At 46.9% G+C, this 24,192-nt stretch overlaps 1 protein-coding gene across 3 annotated transcripts in view; it reads left to right on the top strand.

The window, feature by feature from the left end:
• LOC129861470 (zinc finger and BTB domain-containing protein 46-like) overlaps positions 1-24,192 on the top strand; it is a 99,735-nt gene that overhangs the window by 66,652 nt on the left and 8,891 nt on the right. For 2 of the 3 annotated variants that reach the window (XM_055932847.1, XM_055932849.1), the window contains exon 4: positions 23,882-24,057. In XM_055932847.1, coding sequence (XP_055788822.1) covers positions 23,882-24,057 — 176 coding nt within the window. Of the gene's footprint in view, positions 1-8,784; positions 11,691-23,881; positions 24,058-24,192 lie in introns of those variants that run through there. The other variant, XM_055932848.1, reaches the window with a different exon arrangement.

The following is a 24,192-nucleotide window of genomic DNA, read 5'->3' as shown; positions in this document are numbered from 1 at the left end:
TCACCTAAACAGGTGTTCTACTCTGCTAGCCAGCACCTCGCCGAAACAGGTGTTCTACTCTGCTAGCCAGCACCTCGCCGAAACAGGTGTTCTACTCCGCTAGCCAGCACCTCTCCTAACCAGGTGTTCTACTCCGCTAGCCAGCACCTCGCCTAAACAGGTGTTCTATTCCACTAGCCAGCACCTCTCCTAACCAGGTGTTCTACTCCGCTAGCCAGCACCTCTCCTAAACAGGTGTTCTACTCCGCTAGCCAGCACCTCTCCTAAACAGGTGTTCTACTCCGCTAGCCAGCACCTCACCTAACCAGGTGTTCTACTCCGCTAGCCAGCACCTCTCCTAAACAGGTGTTCTACTCCGCTAGCCAGCACCTCACCGAAACAGGTGTTCTACTCTGCTAGCCAGCACCTCCTCTAACCAGGTGTTCTACTCTGCTAGCCAGCACCTCTCATAACCAGGTGTTCTACTCCGCTAGCCAGCACCTCACCGAAACAGGTGTTCTACTCCGCTAGCCAGCACCTCTCCTAAACAGGTGTTCTACTCCGCTGGCCAGCACCTCACCTAACCAGGTGTTCTACTCCGCTAACCAGCACCTCTCCTAAACAGGTGTTCTACTCTGCTAGTCAGCACCTCTCCTAAACAGGTGTTCTATTCCACTAGCCAGCACCTCTCCTAACCAGGTGTTCTACTCTGCTAGCCAGCACCTCGCCGAAACAGGTGTTCTACTCTGCTAGCCAGCACCTCGCCGAAACAGGTGTTCTACTCCGCTAGCCAGCACCTCTCCTAACCAGGTGTTCTACTCCGCTAGCCAGCACCTCGCCTAAACAGGTGTTCTATTCCACTAGCCAGCACCTCTCCTAACCAGGTGTTCTACTCCGCTAGCCAGCACCTCTCCTAAACAGGTGTTCTACTCCGCTAGCCAGCACCTCTCCTAAACAGGTGTTCTACTCCGCTAGCCAGCACCTCACCTAACCAGGTGTTCCACTCCGCTAGCCAGCACCTCTCCTAAACAGGTGTTCTACTCCGCTAGCCAGCACCTCACCGAAACAGATGTTCTACTCTGCTAGCCAGCACCTCCTCTAACCAGGTGTTCTACTCTGCTAGCCAGCACCTCTCATAACCAGGTGTTCTACTCCGCTAGCCAGCACCTCACCGAAACAGGTGTTCTACTCCGCTAGCCAGCACCTCTCCTAAACAGGTGTTCTACTCCGCTAGCCAGCACCTCACCTAACCAGGTGTTCTACTCCGCTAGCCAGCACCTCTCCTAAACAGGTGTTCTACTCTGCTAGTCAGCACCTCTCCTAAACAGGTGTTCTACTCTGCTAGCCAGCACCTCTCCTAACCAGGTGTTCTACTCCGCTAGCCAGCACCTCTCCTAAACAGGTGTTCTACTCCGCTAGCCAGCACCTCACCGAAACAGGTGTTCTACTCCGCTAGCCAGCACCTCACCGAAACAGGTGTTCTACTCCGCTAGCCAGCACCTCTCCTAAACAGGTGTTCTACTCTGCTAGCCAGCACCTCACCTAAACAGGTGTTCTACTCTGCTAGCCAGCACCTCTCCTAAACAGGTGTTCTACTCCGCTAGCCAGCACCTTTCCTAAACAGGTGTTCTACTCCGCTAGCCAGCACCTCTCCTAACCAGGTGTTCTACTCCCCTAGCCAGCACCTATCCTAAACAGGTGTTCTACTCCGCTAGCCAGCACCTCTCCTAACCAGGTGTTCTACTCCCCTAGCCAGCACCTCACCGAAACAGGTGTTCTACTCCGCTAGCCAGCACCTCTCCTAAACAGGTGTTCTACTCTGCTAGCCAGCACCTCACCGAAACAGGTGTTCTACTCCGCTAGCCAGCACCTCTCCTAAACAGGTGTTCTACTCCGCTAGCCAGCACCTCACCGAAACAGGTGTTCTACTCCGCTAGCCAGCACCTCGCCTAAACAGGTGTTCTACTCCGCTAGCCAGCACCTCTCCTAAACAGGTGTTCTACTCCGCTAGCCAGCACCTCTCCTAACCAGGTGTTCTACTCCGCTAGCCAGCACCTCGACTAACCAGGTGTTCTACTCCGCTAGCCAGCACCTCTCCTAAACAGGTGTTCTACTCCGCTAGCCAGCACCTCTCCTAAACAGGTGTTCTACTCCGCTAGCCAGCACCTCGACTAACCAGGTGTTCTACTCCGCTAGCCAGCACCTCTCCTAAACAGGTGTTCTACTCCGCTAGCCAGCACCTCTCCTAAACAGGTGTTCTACTCCGCTAGCCAGCACCTCGACTAACCAGGTGTTCTACTCCGCTAGCCAGCACCTCTCCTAACCAGGTGTTCTACTCCGCTAGCCAGCACCTCGCCTAAACAGGTTTTCTATTCCACTAGCCAGCACCTCTCCTAACCAGGTGTTCTACTCCGCTAGCCAGCACCTCTCCTAAACAGGTGTTCTACTCCGCTAGCCAGCACCTCTCCTAAACAGGTGTTCTACTCCGCTAGCCAGCACCTCACCTAACCAGGTGTTCTACTCCGCTAGCCAGCACCTCTCCTAAACAGGTGTTCTACTCCGCTAGCCAGCACCTCACCGAAACAGGTGTTCTACTCTGCTAGCCAGCACCTCCTCTAACCAGGTGTTCTACTCTGCTAGCCAGCACCTCTCATAACCAGGTGTTCTACTCCGCTAGCCAGCACCTCACCGAAACAGGTGTTCTACTCCGCTAGCCAGCACCTCTCCTAAACAGGTGTTCTACTCCGCTAGCCAGCACCTCACCTAACCAGGTGTTCTACTCCGCCAGCCAGCACCTCTCCTAAACAGGTGTTCTACTCTGCTAGTCAGCACCTCTCCTAAACAGGTGTTCTACTCTGCTAGCCAGCACCTCTCCTAACCAGGTGTTCTACTCCGCTAGCCAGCACCTCTCCTAAACAGGTGTTCTACTCCGCTAGCCAGCACCTCACCGAAACAGGTGTTCTACTCCGCTAGCCAGCACCTCACCGAAACAGGTGTTCTACTCCGCTAGCCAGCACCTCTCCTAAACAGGTGTTCTACTCTGCTAGCCAGCACCTCACCTAAACAGGTGTTCTACTCTGCTAGCCAGCACCTCTCCTAAACAGGTGTTCTACTCCGCTAGCCAGCACCTTTCCTAAACAGGTGTTCTACTCCGCTAGCCAGCACCTCTCCTAACCAGGTGTTCTACTCCCCTAGTCAGCACCTATCCTAAACAGGTGTTCTACTCCGCTAGCCAGCACCTCTCCTAACCAGGTGTTCTACTCCCCTAGCCAGCACCTCACCGAAACAGGTGTTCTACTCCGCTAGCCAGCACCTCTCCTAAACAGGTGTTCTACTCTGCTAGCCAGCACCTCACCGAAACAGGTGTTCTACTCCGCTAGCCAGCACCTCTCCTAAACAGGTGTTCTACTCCGCTAGCCAGCACCTCACCGAAACAGGTGTTCTACTCCGCTAGCCAGCACCTCGCCTAAACAGGTGTTCTACTCCGCTAGCCAGCACCTCTCCTAAACAGGTGTTCTACTCCGCTAGCCAGCACCTCTCCTAACCAGGTGTTCTACTCCGCTAGCCAGCACCTCGACTAACCAGGTGTTCTACTCCGCTAGCCAGCACCTCTCCTAAACAGGTGTTCTACTCCGCTAGCCAGCACCTCTCCTAAACAGGTGTTCTACTCCGCTAGCCAGCACCTCGACTAACCAGGTGTTCTACTCCGCTAGCCAGCACCTCTCCTAAACAGGTGTTCTACTCCGCTAGCCAGCACCTCTCCTAAACAGGTGTTCTACTCCGCTAGCCAGCACCTCGACTAACCAGGTGTTCTACTCCGCTAGCCAGCACCTCTCCTAAACAGGTGTTCTACTCCGCTAGCCAGCACCTCTCCTAAACAGGTGTTCTACTCCGCTAGCCAGCACCTCTCCTAAACAGGTGTTCTACTCCGCTAGCCAGCACCTCTCCTAAACAGGTGTTGTACTCCGCTAGCCAGCACCTCTCCTAAACAGGTGTTCTACTCCGCTAGCCAGCACCTCTCCTAAACAGGTGTTCTACTCCGCTAGCCAGCACCTCTCCTAAACAGGTGTTCTACTCCGCTAGCCAGCACCTCGACTAAACAGGTGTTCTACTCCGCTAGCCAGCACCTCGACTAAACAGGTGTGCGTTTCTTCCGCCACAGCTACTGTGAGAATACTTGATGATTGTTGATGGAAACAGCGTTTTGTTTTAAATTATTTGGTTTTAAGCCTTCCCCAAACCATATCCCTAAGCTTAATCACTCAGAATTAACACCCAACACTTAACCCTTCTTTTGTTTTAACCCTTCTTGTCTGGTGATCTCTTAGGTAGGGACACTTGACAAGTAGGGACACTTGACAAGTAGGGACACTTGTTGACTTGACATCCTTGCTAAAAGTGCTGACTTAAGAACCCCTTTGCCCTTTAACCTCTCGACAGCTGAAGGGTCAGTTTAGCCGGACCTTGGTCACATGTACGCACGAACACCAGGCCCATCTAATGCTATACTGTAATGGAAAACTGGAAATTCTTTTTTATTTTTTTTAAATACTCTGAAATGTTTTCCTGCATCATACTCTAAATGATGGTGCATTGTGGAGAAAAATATGTGGGTAGGGTAGAATTTATGTATTTCGACTGGTACTGTAATTCCACCTAACAGAATACGGTACCGTACCGTAGCTTTGGAGCACCAAAAAACCTTTTGATCACTAGTGGGTGTATGGTATTGTTGTTTCTCTCATTACCATATTGTGAGGCGTACCTTGTAAGAGGCTATATTTGTTGAGTGAGAATGCTGTAAGCCTTTGTTAAGGCCTCCAGAAGTGCAAGTGATACAAAACACCAAATGTTCATTAATATGCTGTAATGTTTGTCAACACTTTACTTAGCAGCCAACCTGCATGCACCAATACCTTGTAATTACAGTAAAATACTGTGGAATAAAAATCCCTCCCCTTAACAAATTTAATTCACCCATCCATTCATTAATTCGGATTATGGTAGCATTTACTTTTCTACAGTATGAAACAGTACATTTTACGGTACTGTACTGTATGTTTTTACACAGCACTTGCTTTGATACCGTATTTATATTACAGTAGGTGTACTGTAATATGAAATACAGAATTTTACTTGTAAGATGCTGTCAAAATCGCGCTAACCCCTTTACAATGTATAATTCACCTTCTGGAAAAAGTGAAATTCTGTCTGTTAATTCTCTAATTATATCACCTTACTTAGCAGTTTTAGGTACCAGTGTTGTTTATTTTACAATCCCCAAACACACCTGATATTTATCTAGAAAGCACATGGTAACACAGTAATTACAGAATACTGTGCTAATATCTAGTTACAATAATAGTGCATTGCACTATACTGTATATGTCGCATATCAAACCCTTCTAGCTAGTCCATTGTGATGTACTTGACTGTATTGTGGGGAGAAACGTTGGACCTTTTCTGGGAATTAGGAATTAGTAGTTAGAGGCCCACGTTTGCTGCCTTTGTGTCCCTTTTCTACCCCTTGACCCTTGACCCTTGACCCTTGACCCTTGCCACCCTTCTTCTTCAACCCTTCTGCTTCACACCTGGGTTCAAATACTATTTGCTGTATTTCAATTACTTTCAGATACATTTCAGATACATATTTGAAAATAAATATAAAAATATGAATATTAACATTTATATTTGAAATACAAATGTTTAAATACACATGTATTTTAACGAGAAGGGTGTAATTGCAAACTGCAATTATGGGTGCCTTCTGATATCGGGCGTTTCTTGATATCAAGTTACACCCACTACTGCTCACCACGTGGCCGTATGTTTCACGCCGGGACAACAGTTGTTGACAACTGTAGCATTGTAGCTAACCTAACTATTTTAACCTTAACTATTTTCCTAACCTTTGTCCTCAGTCTCCTAACCTGCCATGCTAATTCACCTAACCTGTCAGGTTAGTTATCTTAACCTGCTATGTAATCAAATCATCTGTGTCGAGAAACCATCAGTCTCATAACACCGGGACTGACCAATGGTTGGTATCAATGAGCATTTCCTGATATCAGGGAACACCCATGAATTCTGATCTGTTATTACACCACATTCATTTCAACCCTGGTCTGATCTGCTTCATGTCTCTGTCTCTCTCTCTCTCTCTCTCTCTCTCTCTCTCTCTCTCTCTCTCTCTCTCTCTCTCTCTCTCTCTCTCTCTCTCTCTCTCAGGTCTTGCTCTCTCTCTCTCTCTCTCGGTCTTCCTCTCTCTCTCTCTCTCTCTCTCTCTCTCTCGGTCTTGCTCTCTCTCTCTGTTGCTCTCTCTCTCTCGGGTATTGCTCTCTCTCTCGCTCTCTCTCTCTGTCTCTCGCTCACTCTGTCTCTCTCGCTCTTGCTCTCTCTGTCTCTCTCTCTGTCTCTTTCTCTCTCTCTGTCTCTCTCTCTCTCTCTCTCTCTCTCTCTCTCTCTCTCTCTCTCTCTCTCTCTCTCTGTCTCTCTCTCTGTCTCTCTCTCTGTCTCTCGCTCTCTCGCTCTCTTGCTCTCTTGCTCTCTCGCTTCTCGCTCTCCCATCCTTCCTCCTACAATTTCACCCCACTTTTCTCCTCCCCTACTGACAATGCCTGGGGTAGGGCGGAAATGGAGAGTGTGTGTATGTGTGAGTGTCTACAGTAAGTGGGAGCGGAGGGAGCGGCAGTTGAACATTCCAGGAATCCGTCCATGGTGGAGCCTCATGGTTTTGTGATTGTGTCCGCCGAGGAGAGGAGAAGAGGGGAAGGGATATCTAACCCACTGCATAACTCTAGAGACATTCCCTGAAAAACTGCCTACACACACACACACACACACACACACACACACACACACACACACACACACACACACACACACACACACACACACACACACACACACACACACACACACACACACACACACACACACACACACACACACACAGCAACACATTTATAAACAAACACCATATGGAGTTTCTTTCCAAAACTCTATATATCCATTTTCAGAAATGTTGGTAAATTAGATTTTTATTGTTTAAAGAAATTATGAAAGAGATTGGTGTGCTTTTTCACTATCTAATCATGACATGTATTTGTTTCAAATCTATCACTTGATGGTTTCATTACAGAGAGACAAATATATATATATTTTTTAACTCTATATATCCACCTCACGGTCAGAGAAATAGGTAGTACTGCTAGGTTTTACACAGTCAAATATAACAAGTAAGTACATTTTTAATAAAGTACTGTACAAATGATACATTTGTGACATAAATATATCTTTTTTTTTTATGAATCAAGTAATATGAGATCTGTATGTAAAACATCTACATTTAGTCATTTAGCAGATGCTCTTATCCAGAGTGATTTACAGTTCATTCATCTGAAGATAGCTAGGTGAGCCAATCACGTATCACAGTCAAATATACAGGATACGTACATTCCATTCTAGCTAAACACTGGATATAGAGTTTTGAAAGAAAAGCACATTTAATACACCTAAAGTCTATGAATAAAGAATCTGAGAACAGTAATATTTGACACACACATGAAGGTACGCATAAGAAATTATTTCTGGTGTAAAAACACACACACACACACACACACACACACACACACACACACACACACACACACACACACACACACACACACACACACACACACACACACACACACACACACACACACACACACACACACACACACACACACACACACACACACACACACACACTTTCCTTTACATTGCAACAGGATCTCTATGGAAGTGTTACCTTGGATACACCTACAGTATATGTGTGAATGTGTGGGTGAGTGATATGGTATTTTAAGGATTCAACAATACATGTCCAATGTGTTAATCAGTTGTCTGCTACACTCTCATATGCTGAATGGCAGTGTAACCCGTGATACAAGTCAGTATTAAACGTGAGCGCTGTTAACTTCAAGTAGGTTTTGGTTTTGCTAGGGTGTTGTGGACATGGATGGCGGATGGGTAAGCATCTGCCTCTGGTGCCAAAGTTTGCATGTTCAAATCCAGCGATAGATAGTTGTTTTTGAGATTTATCCCAAACCTTAACCATTACCTTAACCATTCAGAGTTAATGCCTTACCTTAAGGTTTTGGAGTTAATGCCTAACCTTAACCCTAACCTTAAAAATGTGGAGATAATGCCTAACCTTAACCCTAACCTTAAAAATGTGGAGATAATGCCTAAAGTTAACTTTAAACGCTTTGAAACGTTATGTTTGGAACAACTTAAAAATTGTCCGTTTGATAAACATGGATGAACGTCTAATTCTGATGTGAGACTGTGAGAGCTAGTTGAGGGAGCAGGGTGTTTTCCTGATTAGGCCCACCTTCACTACGGTTCTCTCTCTAAAATGGATGCTCTCATAGACAGCTGCTCTAATTCAGTATTTTATATTCGACAACACAAGATCCTCATTCGTCTTCTCAAACATCACACACGCACACACACGTCCGTCCTCTCTGCGTGCACGTGGGTGGAAGGAGAAGGAGAGGATGAACGAAAAAAGAGAGAGAAAAGAGAGTACCAGCTCCTAAACCTTTCCTCCTGGCTGGCAGAGGAGAGGAGAGCAAGTCTTTTTATTCTTTCCTCCTCCTCTCCTCTCCTTTTATCTGCGCCGGGTTAGCCGTGGCGCTGCAGCTGTCTCAGTGTGCCCCCTTGCCCCCTCTCTCTCTGTGCTGCTGTTGTGTGGACGCAGACAGATGGTTGCAGTTTGTCCTGAGTGGGTGGGTGAGCCTCGTTTCATGTGCTCCTCAGGCCTCCACCACCAGCAGCAGCACCTCCGAAGTACAACAATCCGACCAGGGGCCACAACAGGGGCCACATTTGATAGCAAACAAGGGGCTGCTTCCTTCTCCTCTTCCTCTCCTCTTCCACTTCTCCTCCCACCTCCTCTTCCACCACCCCCGCCATCCTTCCTCCGTCCGCCCACACTCCCCCTGCAGCCCTCTGAGGCCGGGCCCCTGATGGCCCTTGGATTGCGGGCTGGGGGACCCCTCGCAGCACTCCACTCACACTCAGAGGAGCTGGCTATGAATGTAGAAGAAAATCCTGAGGGTCCCGAGCCCCATGAGCCCCCACCAGAGGTAAGCAGAAACATCCATGTTCACCCCGGGTGGAAGTTGGCCCTTAAGACACTGATCTAGGATCAGTTTATCCTCACTAGATTATAACCTTAATAATAAGGAGGAGGAATGTAAACCTGACTTGAAATCAGTGTCCAGGGGCAACTTCATCCTACTCCTTCTGTTTTATACCCTGGCAGTAGGGGTGGGGTTGGTAGGGGGTTGTATACCCCTGGGGGTCATATCTCCCTCCATAGCCCCTCAAGTGTTGTGTGTCTTTGTTCACCCTATTCTAGCTGACTGTGTGGAATCTGTTGTGTTACCTGTTCTTGTTACCTGTGTTATTACCAGTGATATCTATTTGTCTGTCTAACCTGTCTGTCCAACCTCTCTGTCCAACCTGTCTGTCCAACCTGTCTGTCCAACCTGTCTATCCAACCTTTCTATCCAACCTGTCTGTCCAACCTGTCTGCCCAACCTGTCTATCCAACCTGTCTGTCTAACCTTGGCTGTGTGGTTTTGTTCCTTTCCTCTGGGTGTTTTTTCATGATATTATTACCTTTCAATTCTATGATTTTTCCTATGCACAACATCTTAACAAAAGCCCATAGACTACATCTAGAACCTAGATTGCATACATCTAGTTCAGAGTTGATGGGAAGTAGTTAGCAGTGATAATAGATGTAATGTTAGGGGTCTGGTGAAACAATGTGGTCCTATAGATGCTTTACATAACAGAAAGGTTTCCGGACTGAATAGAATCAATATCGCTATGCGTGCGTGCGTGCGTGTGCATGTGTGTGCATGTGTGTGTGTTGGAGCAGCAATTGGTTTCAGTGGACTTCCCTCCCTACAAGCCTCTTTATCTCTGTGGACAAGCCATCTGTTTGCCCAGACCATGTTGTTCTGTTCTTCAAGGAGGGAGGGATGGATAGTGTAGGAGGGGTAGGCTTTAGTTTGGGGATGAACACACACACCCATAGGGAGGGGTCGTTGAACAAACAAAAGTTAATCTGTAACCCCCATCCAGAGATACGAATCCAGAGATACGAATCCAGAGATAGGAATAAATATTGAATACCCTATTGTCTTCGCCGTCACCACCGTCCCCCCCCCCCCCCACCGTCAATTTCTATGTCTCTCTCGTTCTCTCGCTCTCCATTTCTCTCTCTTTATCCTCATTTCTCTCTCTCCCTCCACCTGTTACGTTACGGTAAAAAGAGTAAAGGGTGATTGTGTTGCAATTCCACACAGACCACACACTACAGCCCTAAGATCAGACCACAGACTACAGCCCTCAGATCAGACCACACACTACAGCCCTAAGATCAGACCACAGACTACAGCCCTCAGATCAGACCACACACTACAGCCCTCAGATCAGACCACAGGCTACAGCCCTCAGATCAGACCACAGACTACAGCCCTCAGATCAGACCACAGACTACAGCCCTCAGATCAGAACACAGACTAAAGCCCTCAGATCAGACCACAGACTACAGCCCTTAGATCAGACCACACACTACAGCCCTCAGATCAGACCACACACTACAGCCCTCAGATCAGACCACAGACTACAGCCCTCAGATCAGACCACACACTACAGCCCTTAGATCAGACCACACACTACAGCCCTTAGACCAGACCACACACTACAGCCCTTAGATTAGACCACACACTACAGCCCTTAGATCAGACCACACACTACAGCCCTTAGATCAGACCACACTGACCGCACACTACAGCCCTTAGATCAGACCACACACTACAGCCCTTAGATCAGATCACACACTACAGCCCTTAGATCAGACCACACACTACAGCCCTTAGATCAGACCACACACCACAGCCCTTAGATCAGATCACACACACTACAGCCCTTAGATCAGACCACACACCACAGCCCTTAGATCAGACCACACACTACAGCCCTTAGATCAGACCACACACTACAGCCCTTAGATCAAACCACACACTAAAGCCCTTAGATCAGACCACACACTACAGCCCTTAGATCAGATCACACACTACAAGCCCTTAGATCAGACCACACACTACAGCCCTTAGATCAGACCACACACTACAGCCCTCAGATCAGACCACACACTACAGCCCTTAGATCAGATCACACACTACAGCCCTTAGATCCGACCACACACCACAGCCCTTAGATCAGACCACACACTACAGCCCTTAGATCAGACCACACACTACAGCCCTTACATCAGACCACACACTACAGCCCTTAGATCAGACCACACACTACAGCCCTTAGATCAGACCACACACTACAGCCCTTAGATCAGACCACACACTACAGCCCTTAGATCAGACCACACACTACAGCCCTTAGATCAGACCACACACTACAGCCCTCAGATCAGACCACACACTACAGCCCTTAGATCAGACCACACACTACAGCCCTTAGATCAGACCACACACTACAGCCCTTAGATCAGACCACACACTACATCCCTCAGATCAGACCACACACTACAGCCCTTAGATCAGACCACACACTACAGCCCTTAGATCAGACCACACACTACAGCCCTTAGATCAGACCACACACTACAGCCCTTAGATCAGACCACACACTACAGCCCTTAGATCAGACCACACACTACAGCCCTTAGATCAGACCACACACTACAGCCCTTAGATCAGACCACACACTACAGCCCTTAGATCAGACCACACACTACAGCCCTTAGATCAGACCACACACTACAGCCCTTAGATCAGACCACACACTACAGCCCTTAGATCAGACCACACACTACAGCCCTTAGATCAGACCACACACTTCAGCCCTTAGATCAGACCACACACTACAGCCCTTAGATCAGACCACACACTACAGCCCTTAGATCAGACCACACACTACAGCCCTTAGATCAGACCACACACTACAGCCCTTAGATCAGATCACACACTACAGCCCTTAGATCAGACCACACAATACAGCCCTTAGATCAGACCACACACCACAGCCCTTAGGTCAGACCACACACTACAGCCCTTAGATCAGACCACACACTACAGCCCTCAGATCAGACCACACACTACAGCCCACAGATCAGACCACACACTACAGCCCTTAGATCAGACCACACACTACAGCCCTTAGATCAGACCACACACTACAGCCCTCAGATCAGACCACACACTACAGCCCTCAGATCAGACCACACACTACAGCCCTTAGATCAGACCACACACTACAGCCCTTAGATCAGACCACACACTACAGCCCTTAGATCAGACCACACACTACAGCCCTTAGATCAGACCACACACTACAGCCCTTAGATCAGACCACACACTACAGCCCTTAGATCAGACCACACACTACAGCCCTTAGATCAGACCACACACTACAGCCCTTAGATCAGACCACACACTACAGCCCTTAGATCAGACCACACACTACAGCCCTCAGATCAGACCACACACTACAGCCCTTAGATCAGACCACACACTACAGCCCTTAGATCAGACCACACACTACAGCCCTTAGATCAGACCACACACTACATCCCTCAGATCAGACCACACACTACAGCCCTTAGATCAGACCACACACTACAGCCCTTAGATCAGACCACATACTACAGCCCTTAGATCAGACCACACACTACAGCCCTTAGATCAGACCACACACTACAGCCCTTAGATCAGACCACACACTACAGCCCTTAGATCAGACCACACACTACAGCCCTTAGATCAGACCACACACTACAGCCCTTAGATCAGACCACACACTACAGCCCTTAGATCAGACCACACACTACAGCCCTTAGATCAGACCACACACTTCAGCCCTTAGATCAGACCACACACTACAGCCCTTAGATCAGACCACACACTACAGCCCTTAGATCAGACCACACACTACAGCCCTTAGATCAGACCACACACTACAGCCCTTAGATCAGATCACACACTACAGCCCTTAGATCAGACCACACAATACAGCCCTTAGATCAGACCACACACCACAGCCCTTAGGTCAGACCACACACTACAGCCCTTAGATCAGACCACACACTACAGCCCTCAGATCAGACCACACACTACAGCCCACAGATCAGACCACACACTACAGCCCTTAGATCAGACCACACACTACAGCCCTTAGATCAGACCACACACTACAGCCCTCAGATCAGACCACACACTACAGCCCTCAGATCAGACCACACACTACAGCCCTTAGATCAGACCACACACTACAGCCCTTAGATCAGACCACACACTACAGCCCTTAGATCAGACCACACACTACAGCCCTTAGATCAGACCACACACTACAGCCCTTAGATCAGACCACACACTACAGCCCTTAGATCAGACCACACACTACAGCCCTTAGATCAGACCACACACTACAGCCCTTAGATCAGACCACACACTACAGCCCTTAGATCAGACCACACACTACAGCCCTCAGATCAGACCACACACTACAGCCCTTAGATCAGACCACACACTACAGCCCTTAGATCAGACCACACACTACAGCCCTTAGATCAGACCACACACTACATCCCTCAGATCAGACCACACACTACAGCCCTTAGATCAGACCACACACTACAGCCCTTAGATCAGACCACATACTACAGCCCTTAGATCAGACCACACACTACAGCCCTTAGATCAGACCACACACTACAGCCCTTAGATCAGACCACACACTACAGCCCTTAGATCAGACCACACACTACAGCCCTTAGATCAGACCACACACTACAGCCCTTAGATCAGACCACACACTACAGCCCTTAGATCAGACCACACACTACAGCCCTTAGATCAGACCACACACTACAGCCCTTAGATCAGACCACACACTACAGCCCTTAGATCAGACCACACACTTCAGCCCTTAGATCAGACCACACACTACAGCCCTTAGATCAGACCACACACTACAGCCCTTAGATCAGACCACACACTACAGCCCTTAGATCAGACCACACACTACAGCCCTTAGATCAGATCACACACTACAGCCCTTAGATCAGACCACACACCACAGCCCTTAGGTCAGACCACACACTACAGCCCTTAGATCAGACCACACACTACAGCCCTCAGATCAGACCACACACTACAGCCCACAGATCAGACCACACACTACAGCCCTTAGATCAGACCACACACTACAGCCCTTAGATCAGACCACACACTACAGCCCTCAGATCAGACCACACACTACAGCCCTCAGATCAGACCACACACTACAGCCCTCAGATCAGACCACACACTACAGCCCTTAGATCAGACCACACACTACAGCCCTTAGATCAGACCACACACTACAGCCCTTAGATCAGACCACACACTACAGCCCTTAGATCAGACCACACACTACAGCCCTTAGATCAGACCACACACTACAGCCCTTAGATCAGACCACACACTACAGCCCTTAGATCAGACCACACACTACAGCCCTTAGATCAGACCACACACTACAGCCCTTAGATCATTTGAGTTTATTTGAGTTATTAATCCATGAACCATTTTTTTGCTTTTTGACTTTTTCTCTCTTTAACACTTTGTCTTCTTTATGTGCCTTTTGTTTTGTCAACTATTTGTGAATGTCGTGTGTGTGTGTGTGTGTGTGTGTGTGTGTGTGTGTGTGTGTGTGTGTGTGTGTGTGTGTGTGTGTGTGTGTGTGTGTGTGTGTGTGTGTGTGTGTGTGTGTGTGTGTGTGTGTGTGTGTGTGTGTGTGTGTGTGTGAATGTTGTGTGTGTGTATATATCTCTCTTTCTGTGTGAGTGTGTTCACAGCTTGCCTTACCTCGCCTGCATGCCCAAAGAATATTCTTCCATACATTACATTAAAGCCAGGGTGTTTGTGTGTGTTAACTGTGCATCCTGTGTTGCAGGATGAAGAGGATTCTAAGCAGGGATACAACACAGGTAAGTATGGTGCCTAGAATGGGTTAATTTTAGATAGCATATACATTATAAATTCCTTAGACAATATTTCACCACTGTCTCAGTATAGGTAGGAACGATTTTTCTGATACACTGCATAAGTGGGGGTGGTTCTCACCTCTTTATCTCTCATTCTCTTTCCTTCCCACACTCTTTCTTTACTCTCTCTCCTCCTCTTTTCCCTCCTGCCCTTCCTCTCTTCCCCCTATATCTCTCATTCTCCCCTCCTCCTTCTCCCTCTCTCCTTCTTCTGCTCCTCTCTCTCAGTTCTGGAGTGTGGTCCATCTCCCATGGAGGGGGATCAGATGGCTGAAGGGAAGCATGGTGTGTTCAGGGTGGACGTGTCAGAAGGTAGGGGGAGAGGGACCTTGTCGGGGCCTGCTTGGCCACAGGAGCTGGCCTGCTCCCTGTGCAAACGGCTGTTCAGCAGTCTGGAGCATCTCAGGGAGCACGAACACCGCCACACCCTGTCTCTCACGGCCCTCTCCCTGGACTGGCCTGACCCGCAAGGCCTCTTATCCGACCACCACCACAACCAGGCTCAAGCCTACTCTCAGGGCCCCATTCATTCCCAGTCTCTCTATTGCCTCCCGGTGGCCGAGCATTTTCCACCACGGTACCTCTGCTCCCAGTGTCCAGCCACCTTCACGCTCAAGTCCAATGCAGACCGGCATGAGAAGACCATCCACTTCAAGAGGAAGCTGATGCAGTGCACCTACTGTCTGAAACAGTTCAGAGACCGTACTGATCTACACAGACACCTCTCCTCCGTACACTCCAGAGAGAGAGGCCACTCTTGCCCAGCCTGTGCCAAGGCATTCAGTACCCAAAAGAACCTGGCCACGCATGTCAAGGTGTGCTGCCAGCTGGGGGTAGGGGTAGAGTCAGGGAGAGGGGTCGGCATGGGGGTGGGGCAGGGTGGGGTTACCGAGAGACTGTGGGGCTTGCATCATGAGATGAAGGTAGACGCCCATAGCAACCATAATAATCATCATCACCATGTGAATGTGGTCGATTGAGCATGGATGCATACAGAGATATAGAGAGTAGACACACATACACTCACACACACACACACACACACACACACACACACACACACACACACACACACGCGCACACGCACACGCACACGCACACGCACACGCACACGCACACGCACACACACGCACACAAAGACACTATACCTATGTCGATGAATGACCTGTGGTCTTATTGCACTGAAGAGGATCACTTCCTCCCTAAACCTGTATCTCTCTTCCCATTGGATGAGAGTAGATCTGAGCGGGCCCAATAGGGGTTATATGTAAGAGCACTTATATATTTTCTACAACCGGTGTAATATTTGTACATTTATAAGATTAAAGACTGATCTTTCATAAAAAGTTTGGTCTTTACATAGACTACATCACCAAAAGTATGTGGACACCTGCTCGTTGAACATCTCATTCCAAAATCATGGGCATTAATATGGATTTGGTCCCTCTTTGCTGCTATAACAGCCTCCACTCTTCTGGGAAGTCTTTCTACTAGATGTTGTAACATTTCTGACAGGGACTTGCTTCCATTCAGCCACAAGAGCATTAGGGAGGTCGGGCACTGATGTTGGGCGATTAGGCCTGGCTCGCAGTCCCCATTCCAATTCATCCCAAAGGTGTTCGATGGGGTTGAGGTCAGGGCTCTGTGCAGGCCAGTCAAGGTATTCCATGGCGATCTCAACAAGACATTTCTGTATGGACCTCGCTTTGTGCATGGGGGCCTTCCCCAAGCTGTTGCAACAAAGCTGGATACACATAATCGTCTAGAATGTTATTGTATACTGTAGCATTAAGATTTCCCTTCACTGGAACTAAGCGGCCCAAACCATGAAAAACAGCCCCAGACCATTATTCCTTCCTCATCCACTAAACTTTACAGTTGGCGCTATCCATTCAGGAAGGTAGCGTTCTCCTGGCATTCATTAAACCCAGATTCGTCCGTCTGACTGCCAGACGGTGAAGCGTGATTCATCACCCAGAGAATACTGCTCAAGAGTCCAATGGCGGCGAGCTTTACACCACTCCAGCCAACGCTTGGCATTGCACATGGTGATCTTAGGTTTGTGTTTGGCTGCTCGGCCATGGAAACCATTTCATGAAGCTCCCGACGAACAGTTCTTGTACTTCCAGAGGCAGTTTGGAGCTCAGTAGTGAGTGTTGCAACCAAGGACAGACCATTTTTGCGCTCTATGCGCTTCAGCACTCGGCGCTCCTGTTCTGTGAGCTTGTGTGGCCTACCACATGGTGGCTGAGCCGTTGTTGCTCCTAGACGTTTCCACTTCACAATAACAGCACTTACAGTTGACCGGGGCAGCTCTAGCAGGGCAGAAATTTGATGAACTGACTTGTTGGAAAGGTGGCATCCTATGACGGTTCCACGTTGAAAGTCACTGAGCTCTTCAGTAAGGTCATTCTACTGCCAATGTTTGTCTATGGAGATTACATGGCTGTGTGCTCCTGTCAGCAACAGGTTTGGCTGAAATAGCCGAATCCACTAATTTGACGGGGTGTCCACATACTTTTGTAAATACTGTACAGTGTATGTAGGCAGCGGCCTATATTTTGAAGAAGCCTTTAGGCATCTTTTAAAAACACAATTGCTATGCAAAGTGACCAGTGAAAATGTACTGTGGCGGCTCACCTGTGTTCCAGCTTTGTTTTATTATGTATCAACATGTGTCTGTTTGTCATTCTGTACAGCTGTCACTTGCTTATGGAGTACATTGATTGAATGATCAGGGGGGCTCATGTCGTATTGTTGGTGCTGTTGTTGGAAATAGCTCTGGGTAGAATCAGGTCTAGAATCAGCTTACCTTTGTTAAATCCTCATCGTAACCATTAGGGGGAAAGCACAAAACTGACCTTAGAGTGTATAGCGAAACCTTTGTTCTTCTACTTGGGATCTTGTGGTGTTTATTCTATCCCCCAGCCCCCTGTCTCCCTCTGTGTCACCAGTCAGGGCTCAGCTGAAGCTCTCTTCTCCATATTAGGGAGGGAGATTTGGATCTCCTACTCTTTACATCCCACTAAAACTGCTCATAAAACTGACCCTAGTCACCACACATCAGCACCACCTGCAGGTAATCATATGTACTACACATTCCCTGTCAGCGTTGATTCTGTACACAAACATCAGAGGTTTGTTCTGGGAGCGGAGTGTCCTAAACCTATCCAGTCTGAAACAATGATACAATTATCTGTTTTTAACCTTTATTCAAATCAGGAGGTGTCATTGAGATAACACTTGTCAGATGTAAAAACAGAGGACTGTCATACATTCAGAGCAGGCTTACAATAAGTTCACATGTGACACATACAACAGCCCTGAGAGGGTAACGTTCCCTCAAATTGTTTTGCACTGAAGTATGCCTAGTTGGATTTGAGGAAAGGTATTGATCTATGTTTCTGCACACGGAGTTCCTCTCCTTTATCTGTTTGATAAAGCTTTTTGGGCTTCCGAGTGGCGCAGCGGTCTAAGGCACTGCATCTCAGTGCAAGAGGCATCACTACAGACCCTGGTTTGATTCTAGGCTGTATCACAACCGGCCGAGATCGGGAGTCCCATAGGGCGACGCACAGTTGTTAGGGAGTGTTTGGCCGAGGTAGGGCGTCAATGTAAATAAGAATTTGTTCTTAACTGACTTGCCAAGTTAAATTAAGGTTAAATAAAAATAAATGATATGTAGGAAGTTGACTGATGAACACAGGTGTCTGTGAAGGGCATTTGACATGTTTTCCTACATCCGTCCTGTGTTGTTTTTAGATCAGTAGAGATGAAAGGAGTACCAAGCCACTTAAAACAATACAGACATGCTTGCAGGTGGGTTGGGGTGTGGTTAGGGTTGGGGTTAGAGTTGTTTCAAGTTCCTTTCTCTCTGTGCGCTGACCCCAATCCTCCTAACCCCCTCTATAAGCCCAGCTGATGGAGAATAGTAATTGGCTCTTCTCAACTCCAGCCCTCACTGACCTACGACCCCTCCTTGGGTTAAAGTTGGGGCGGCAGGTAGCCTAGTGGTTAGGACGTTGGACCAGTAACCGAAAGGTTGCAAGATCGAATCCCTGAGATGACAAGGTAAAAATCTGTCGCTCTGCCCCTGAACAAGGCTGTTAACCCACTGTTCCTAGGCAGTCATTGAAAATAAGAATTTGTTCTTAACTGACTTACCTAATTAAATAAATGTAAAGGGTAGGGACATCCCAAGGATCCCAGATAACACTAACATAAAAGGAAGTGGGCAGAGGAGGGCCATGACTTCTCTGACGTCATAGGAACAAGTGGAAAGTCTGAGGAGAAGGGGGAGGATTGGAGGAGAAGGGGGAGGATTGGAGGGGAAGGGGAAGGGGAAGGATTGGAGAGGGGTGGGTGGAAAAAGGAGTGGAAAGAGAGAGACAGTGACAGCGAGAAGATGGGGGAGGGAGATGGAGGTTAGATGGTGTTGTCTGAGAGGTTCAGAGTGTCCATTGTAACATAGTCACAGTCTGTGGTTGATATACTGTTTGAATTAGTGTAGGGCTGCAGACAGGGAGTAATGGTTGTGGATGGCAGGGTGGGACTAGGAACTAGGACAAACCTATCACTTACTGTATCTTAAATGGATTTTCTTATAGACTGTTTGTCTTCCTCCTGCTTGTTACTGCATGAAAACAAGGTGCGTTGAAGGCGTTTTGCATGTATAATTTGGTCATTGGATTGATGCTATTTCAGTAACTGAATTATAGAACCACAAAGCTCTCTCTCTCTCTTTCTCTGTCTGGCGGTCCTTAAGGACAAACTTGTCACAGTGTTTGAGTGGTCTGACTAAAATGCTGTCTTGCCACAAACGTTACTCTCTGAGAGCTAGAACTCCTAAAATAGGAAATAGAGTACTAGAATACCATTTCCTCATTCTGAGGTAAAAAGTGTATTTTTCTGTCTGTTTGATGTGACTGTAGTTCAGTAGCATAGGGAAGTTAGCTGTCATGTCCTAATTTTATGAAAGTGCATCAACCAATCAACCAATCAACCAACCACTCATTCAGTCAAATTTGGATTCATACAGCGCTTTTTACAAATGCAGCTGACCCAAAAAGCAAGCCGGGTGTCAAACCCCAAAGAGCAATGACACTCTAAAGCTGTGTTTGTCAGTCTAGGTCGATGTGTGTCCTGTCTGTGCCCATACCCTTCCATGGAACCTTATAAAGATCCTATTAAATTATGAAAGTATTCTAATTCCTAATTCTTTGCCTCAACCATTATGACTGGGGGGTTATTTGAGACGTGTCCCATATGTCGTTTTGGTGTTTTCCACATAACCAGGTATGAGAACAGACCAACATGTTAAGTGGAACTAGTCATCTTGTTTAAGGAACTTGTCCCTGAGCTGGCCTCAGAGAGAATGAATGTTCTGGCCTATGGTCAAAACAGGAAAGCAGGCTAGGCTACTCTCATGTGAACCAGACTGGTTAGGAGCCATTTTTAAAAAGAGCCAAAGAGGTGGATTTCAGTTGCAATATTGGGATTTTCTTTAGGAAATTCTTAGAGCAAAAATACAATGCATTTTAGACTGTATTTTTTGTCTTTTAATTCCAAATATAAAAGATTGATATGTATTTGTGTAATGTTTTTAGGGTAGTTTGTATTCTGTAATCAATAAACTGTGAATGAAAACCCATTGGGAGGTTGATTATTTTGTTGTTGTGTTTGTGTGCTATAGTTATGGAGAAATAGACAGTACACACATACTATATAAAATAATGCATTTTATACACATACTTTATCCTTTCCTAAATTGTCTAACCAGGTACAAAATATGTATATGCATACTGTATGAGTATGGAAAAAGCATTATTTTAGTTGTAGGTATAGACTATATTCTTACTTTAATTTCCCCTACTGTGATTCCACATTGGCAGAGTGAGTCAGGTTGAACAATCAATGTGGGTCTTTTGACTTGAGGACATTTTGTGCAAATCTCCAATTGACACATCTGCAGGATCTATATGAAATGTCGAGGTACGCCCATGTTTCCCAACCAAGTTGGGCATAACAGTGTGAGGCTGGATGAGGCATTGTGTTCATACTCTCCATTTTGACTCCCTGAGCCTTTCTAATCCACATTCCGTTTATGTCAGATGAACAGCCTGTTTGTCATGTTGATTGGGGTTTCTTCTCAACCAATCTATTAAGCTTCTTGCCCTGCCACATATAGTCAAATTCCGGATAAGACACACACACACACACAGGCGTCCACGCACGCACACACAGATGTCCGCTTGAGCATCTACTTAGCCTTTTGTCCAGACTTTGATCTGATGGGCTTAGTGGAGGCTGTAAAAGCTGAATTACAGCAGTGTGGTTTTACAGTCCTGTTTACACTATGCGATCGTAGGGTTGCAAAATTCCAGGAACATTCAATATGGCAACCCAATGTGTGTGTCCTGTCCTCCTTTTACCTGACTTCCCCTCTGTAAATATACAGCAAGTCCTCGACCTCAGGTGTATTGATCTCATTAGTACCTGACTCCTCCTGTGGCTTACCTGTTACTCTAAATCATGCTGCGATGTAGAGATATCTTGTAAGAGATAATCAACGAGGGGCTATGCGTTCTCTGGAAAATAATGCACAATGTGCAATGTGTGCTTTTAGCAGAGTGGAGCTAAAGAATAAGAATGTTTTGTCATACCCATTTTATACGGCCTGATATACCACGGCTGTCAGACAATCAGCATTCAGGGCTCGAACCACCCAGTTTATAAAGCCAATTATTAACTGGGTGGTTTGAGCCCTGAATGCTGCTTATCTGAAAGCTGTGGTATATCAGACAGTATACTATGGGTATGAAGAAACATTTATTTTTACTGTTCTAATTGGTAACCAGTTTATAATAGCATTAAGGCACCTCAGGGTTTGTGGTATATGGTCAATATACCACGGCTAAGGGCTGTATCCAGGCACTCCGCATTGTGTTGTGCATAAGAACAGCCCTTAACTGTGGTAGATTGACCATATCCCACACCCCCTCAGGCCTTATTGCTTAATTATCCAAACCCTGCTGTGTCGTAATCTCTCTCTATCCTCTCTCCCCCTTTGACCTGACTTCACCTTTGTACGTATTTAGCTCTTCCTCGTTTTTATCTGACCTCACGTGTGTGTATTGATCCCTGCCTAATTCATCCTGAGTTGATCTATCATGTAATGTGGATATGTAAATCTATTGTAGGCCTTTATCCAAGCGTTACCGTGTCTAATGTAATATCTGTCTCTCTCTACTTGAGATGTGTTCTTTAGACTAGATCCTGAATAAAGAGGGACCTCTTCTACAGGGAGTAAACAGGATATTGTTGACTATTTCCTGGTTGTTGTTGTTGATAATATCTTGAGTTTTTTGTTTATTTATACCTTCTTGTTTAGACAGGCTAGTTGCTAGGGAAACTGTAAATTTGACTGATATTTAGGTGGGCACCGGGGTTGGTAAGACCATAGAATTAGAATTTAGAAAACTGGAATGGACATGAACCTTCTTATGATGGGATAAAGGTCAGCCATATTGATCAGGGAGTTGGTCAACCATGGTTTGTGGTTGACCACAAACCATGGTTGTGATAATATATTGTGTGATAATGTATTCTGTAAAATCATGAATTTGAAGAATTTATCTGCATTGTATGTTTGTTAGCTAGCTAGCCAACCAGTTTTAAGAGAAATTATTCCATACATTTTTTCAAATGAACTGCCAATATCCCAACATTCCATTCAAACAATGCAGTCAATCCACAGCCATACACTTTCTGAAATCAGTTGATGACAGGACTTAGACAAGTTGTAAATGCAACAAGTACTGATGTTGTATCTTGTAAAACAAGTTGTTTGGATCCTGGATGCTGATTGAAAGAGCAGTTTTCCAAGCCGTGCTGTATTGGCCGTCACAAGCACACTCTGCCTGCTAACAGTTCCATCTGAAAACGATCACTGCGCCTCCATCAGAATATCATGTTGCTGTCCCAATCGTCTCTTCTATTTATCTCAACTCACACATTGTTTCCACTTGCTTCCAGCCTAGCATTTAGTTTGTTACAGCAGGGGTTAATATAAGCCTCACCGTCTGCCTGAACTCGGAAACCATGTTTCACTTTTGAATTTTGATCTCTGTAATCTTGTAAACCTTTGATCAATTTAACCTGTCACTCAAATTGCACATCTAACTGATGTAGACATTTTAAACCTTTTGAATGAACTTTAAATAAACTACTCTGCCAAGTCACATTGCCTTAACGCTCTCTCTCTCACTCTCTCTCTCTCTCTCTCTCTCTCTCTCTCTCTCTCTCTCTCTCTCCTCTCTGTTTCCTATTACTTTCTCCCCTTTCTCTCTCTCTCTCTCTCTCTCTCCTCTCTCCTCTCTGTTTCCTATTACTTTCTCCCCTTTCTCTCTCTCTCTCTCTCTCCTCTCTCTTTCCTATTACTTTCTCCCCTTTCTCTCTCGCTCGCTCTCTCTCTCTCTCTCCTCTCTCTTTCCTATTACTTTCTCCCCGTTCTCTCTCTCTCTCTCTCTCTCTCTCTCTCTCTCTCTCTCTCTCTCTCTCTCTCTCTCTCTCTCTCTCCTCTCTGTTTCCTATTACTTTCTCCCCTTTCTCTCTCTCTCTCTCTCTCTCTCTCTCTCTCTCTCTCTCTCTCTCTCTCGCTCTCTCGCTCTCTCTCTCTCTCTCTCTCCCTCTTTCTCTCTCTCTCTCTCTCTCTCTCTCTCTCTCTCTCTCTCTCTCTCTCTCTCTCTCTCTCTCTCTCTCTCTCTCTCTCTCTCTCTCTCTCTCTCTCCACAGTGAATGACTTCACAGTGATCCGTAAGAAGTTTAAGTGCCCCTACTGTAGTTTCTCTGCCATGCACCAGTGCATCCTGAAGAGGCACATGCGTTCCCACACGGGCGAGAGGCCCTACCCCTGTGAGATCTGTGGCAAGAAGTTCACCAGGAGAGAGCACATGAAGAGACACACACTGGTGAGTACAGCGCAGTAGCAGACAGTTGCCACCGGGGTGCAGCAGTGAGCTGAGTCACACACTAGCCATGCTGTTCGCTGCAGCACCTTTCCTACAGTCAAATTACCTAGTGGACTCATGAGTGGAATAATATTA

The sequence above is a fragment of the Salvelinus fontinalis genome, chromosome 8 (assembly GCF_029448725.1).
Source record: "Salvelinus fontinalis isolate EN_2023a chromosome 8, ASM2944872v1, whole genome shotgun sequence".
Lineage (NCBI taxonomy): Eukaryota > Metazoa > Chordata > Actinopteri > Salmoniformes > Salmonidae > Salvelinus > Salvelinus fontinalis.
This window is presented reverse-complemented; position numbering and strand designations above follow the sequence as displayed.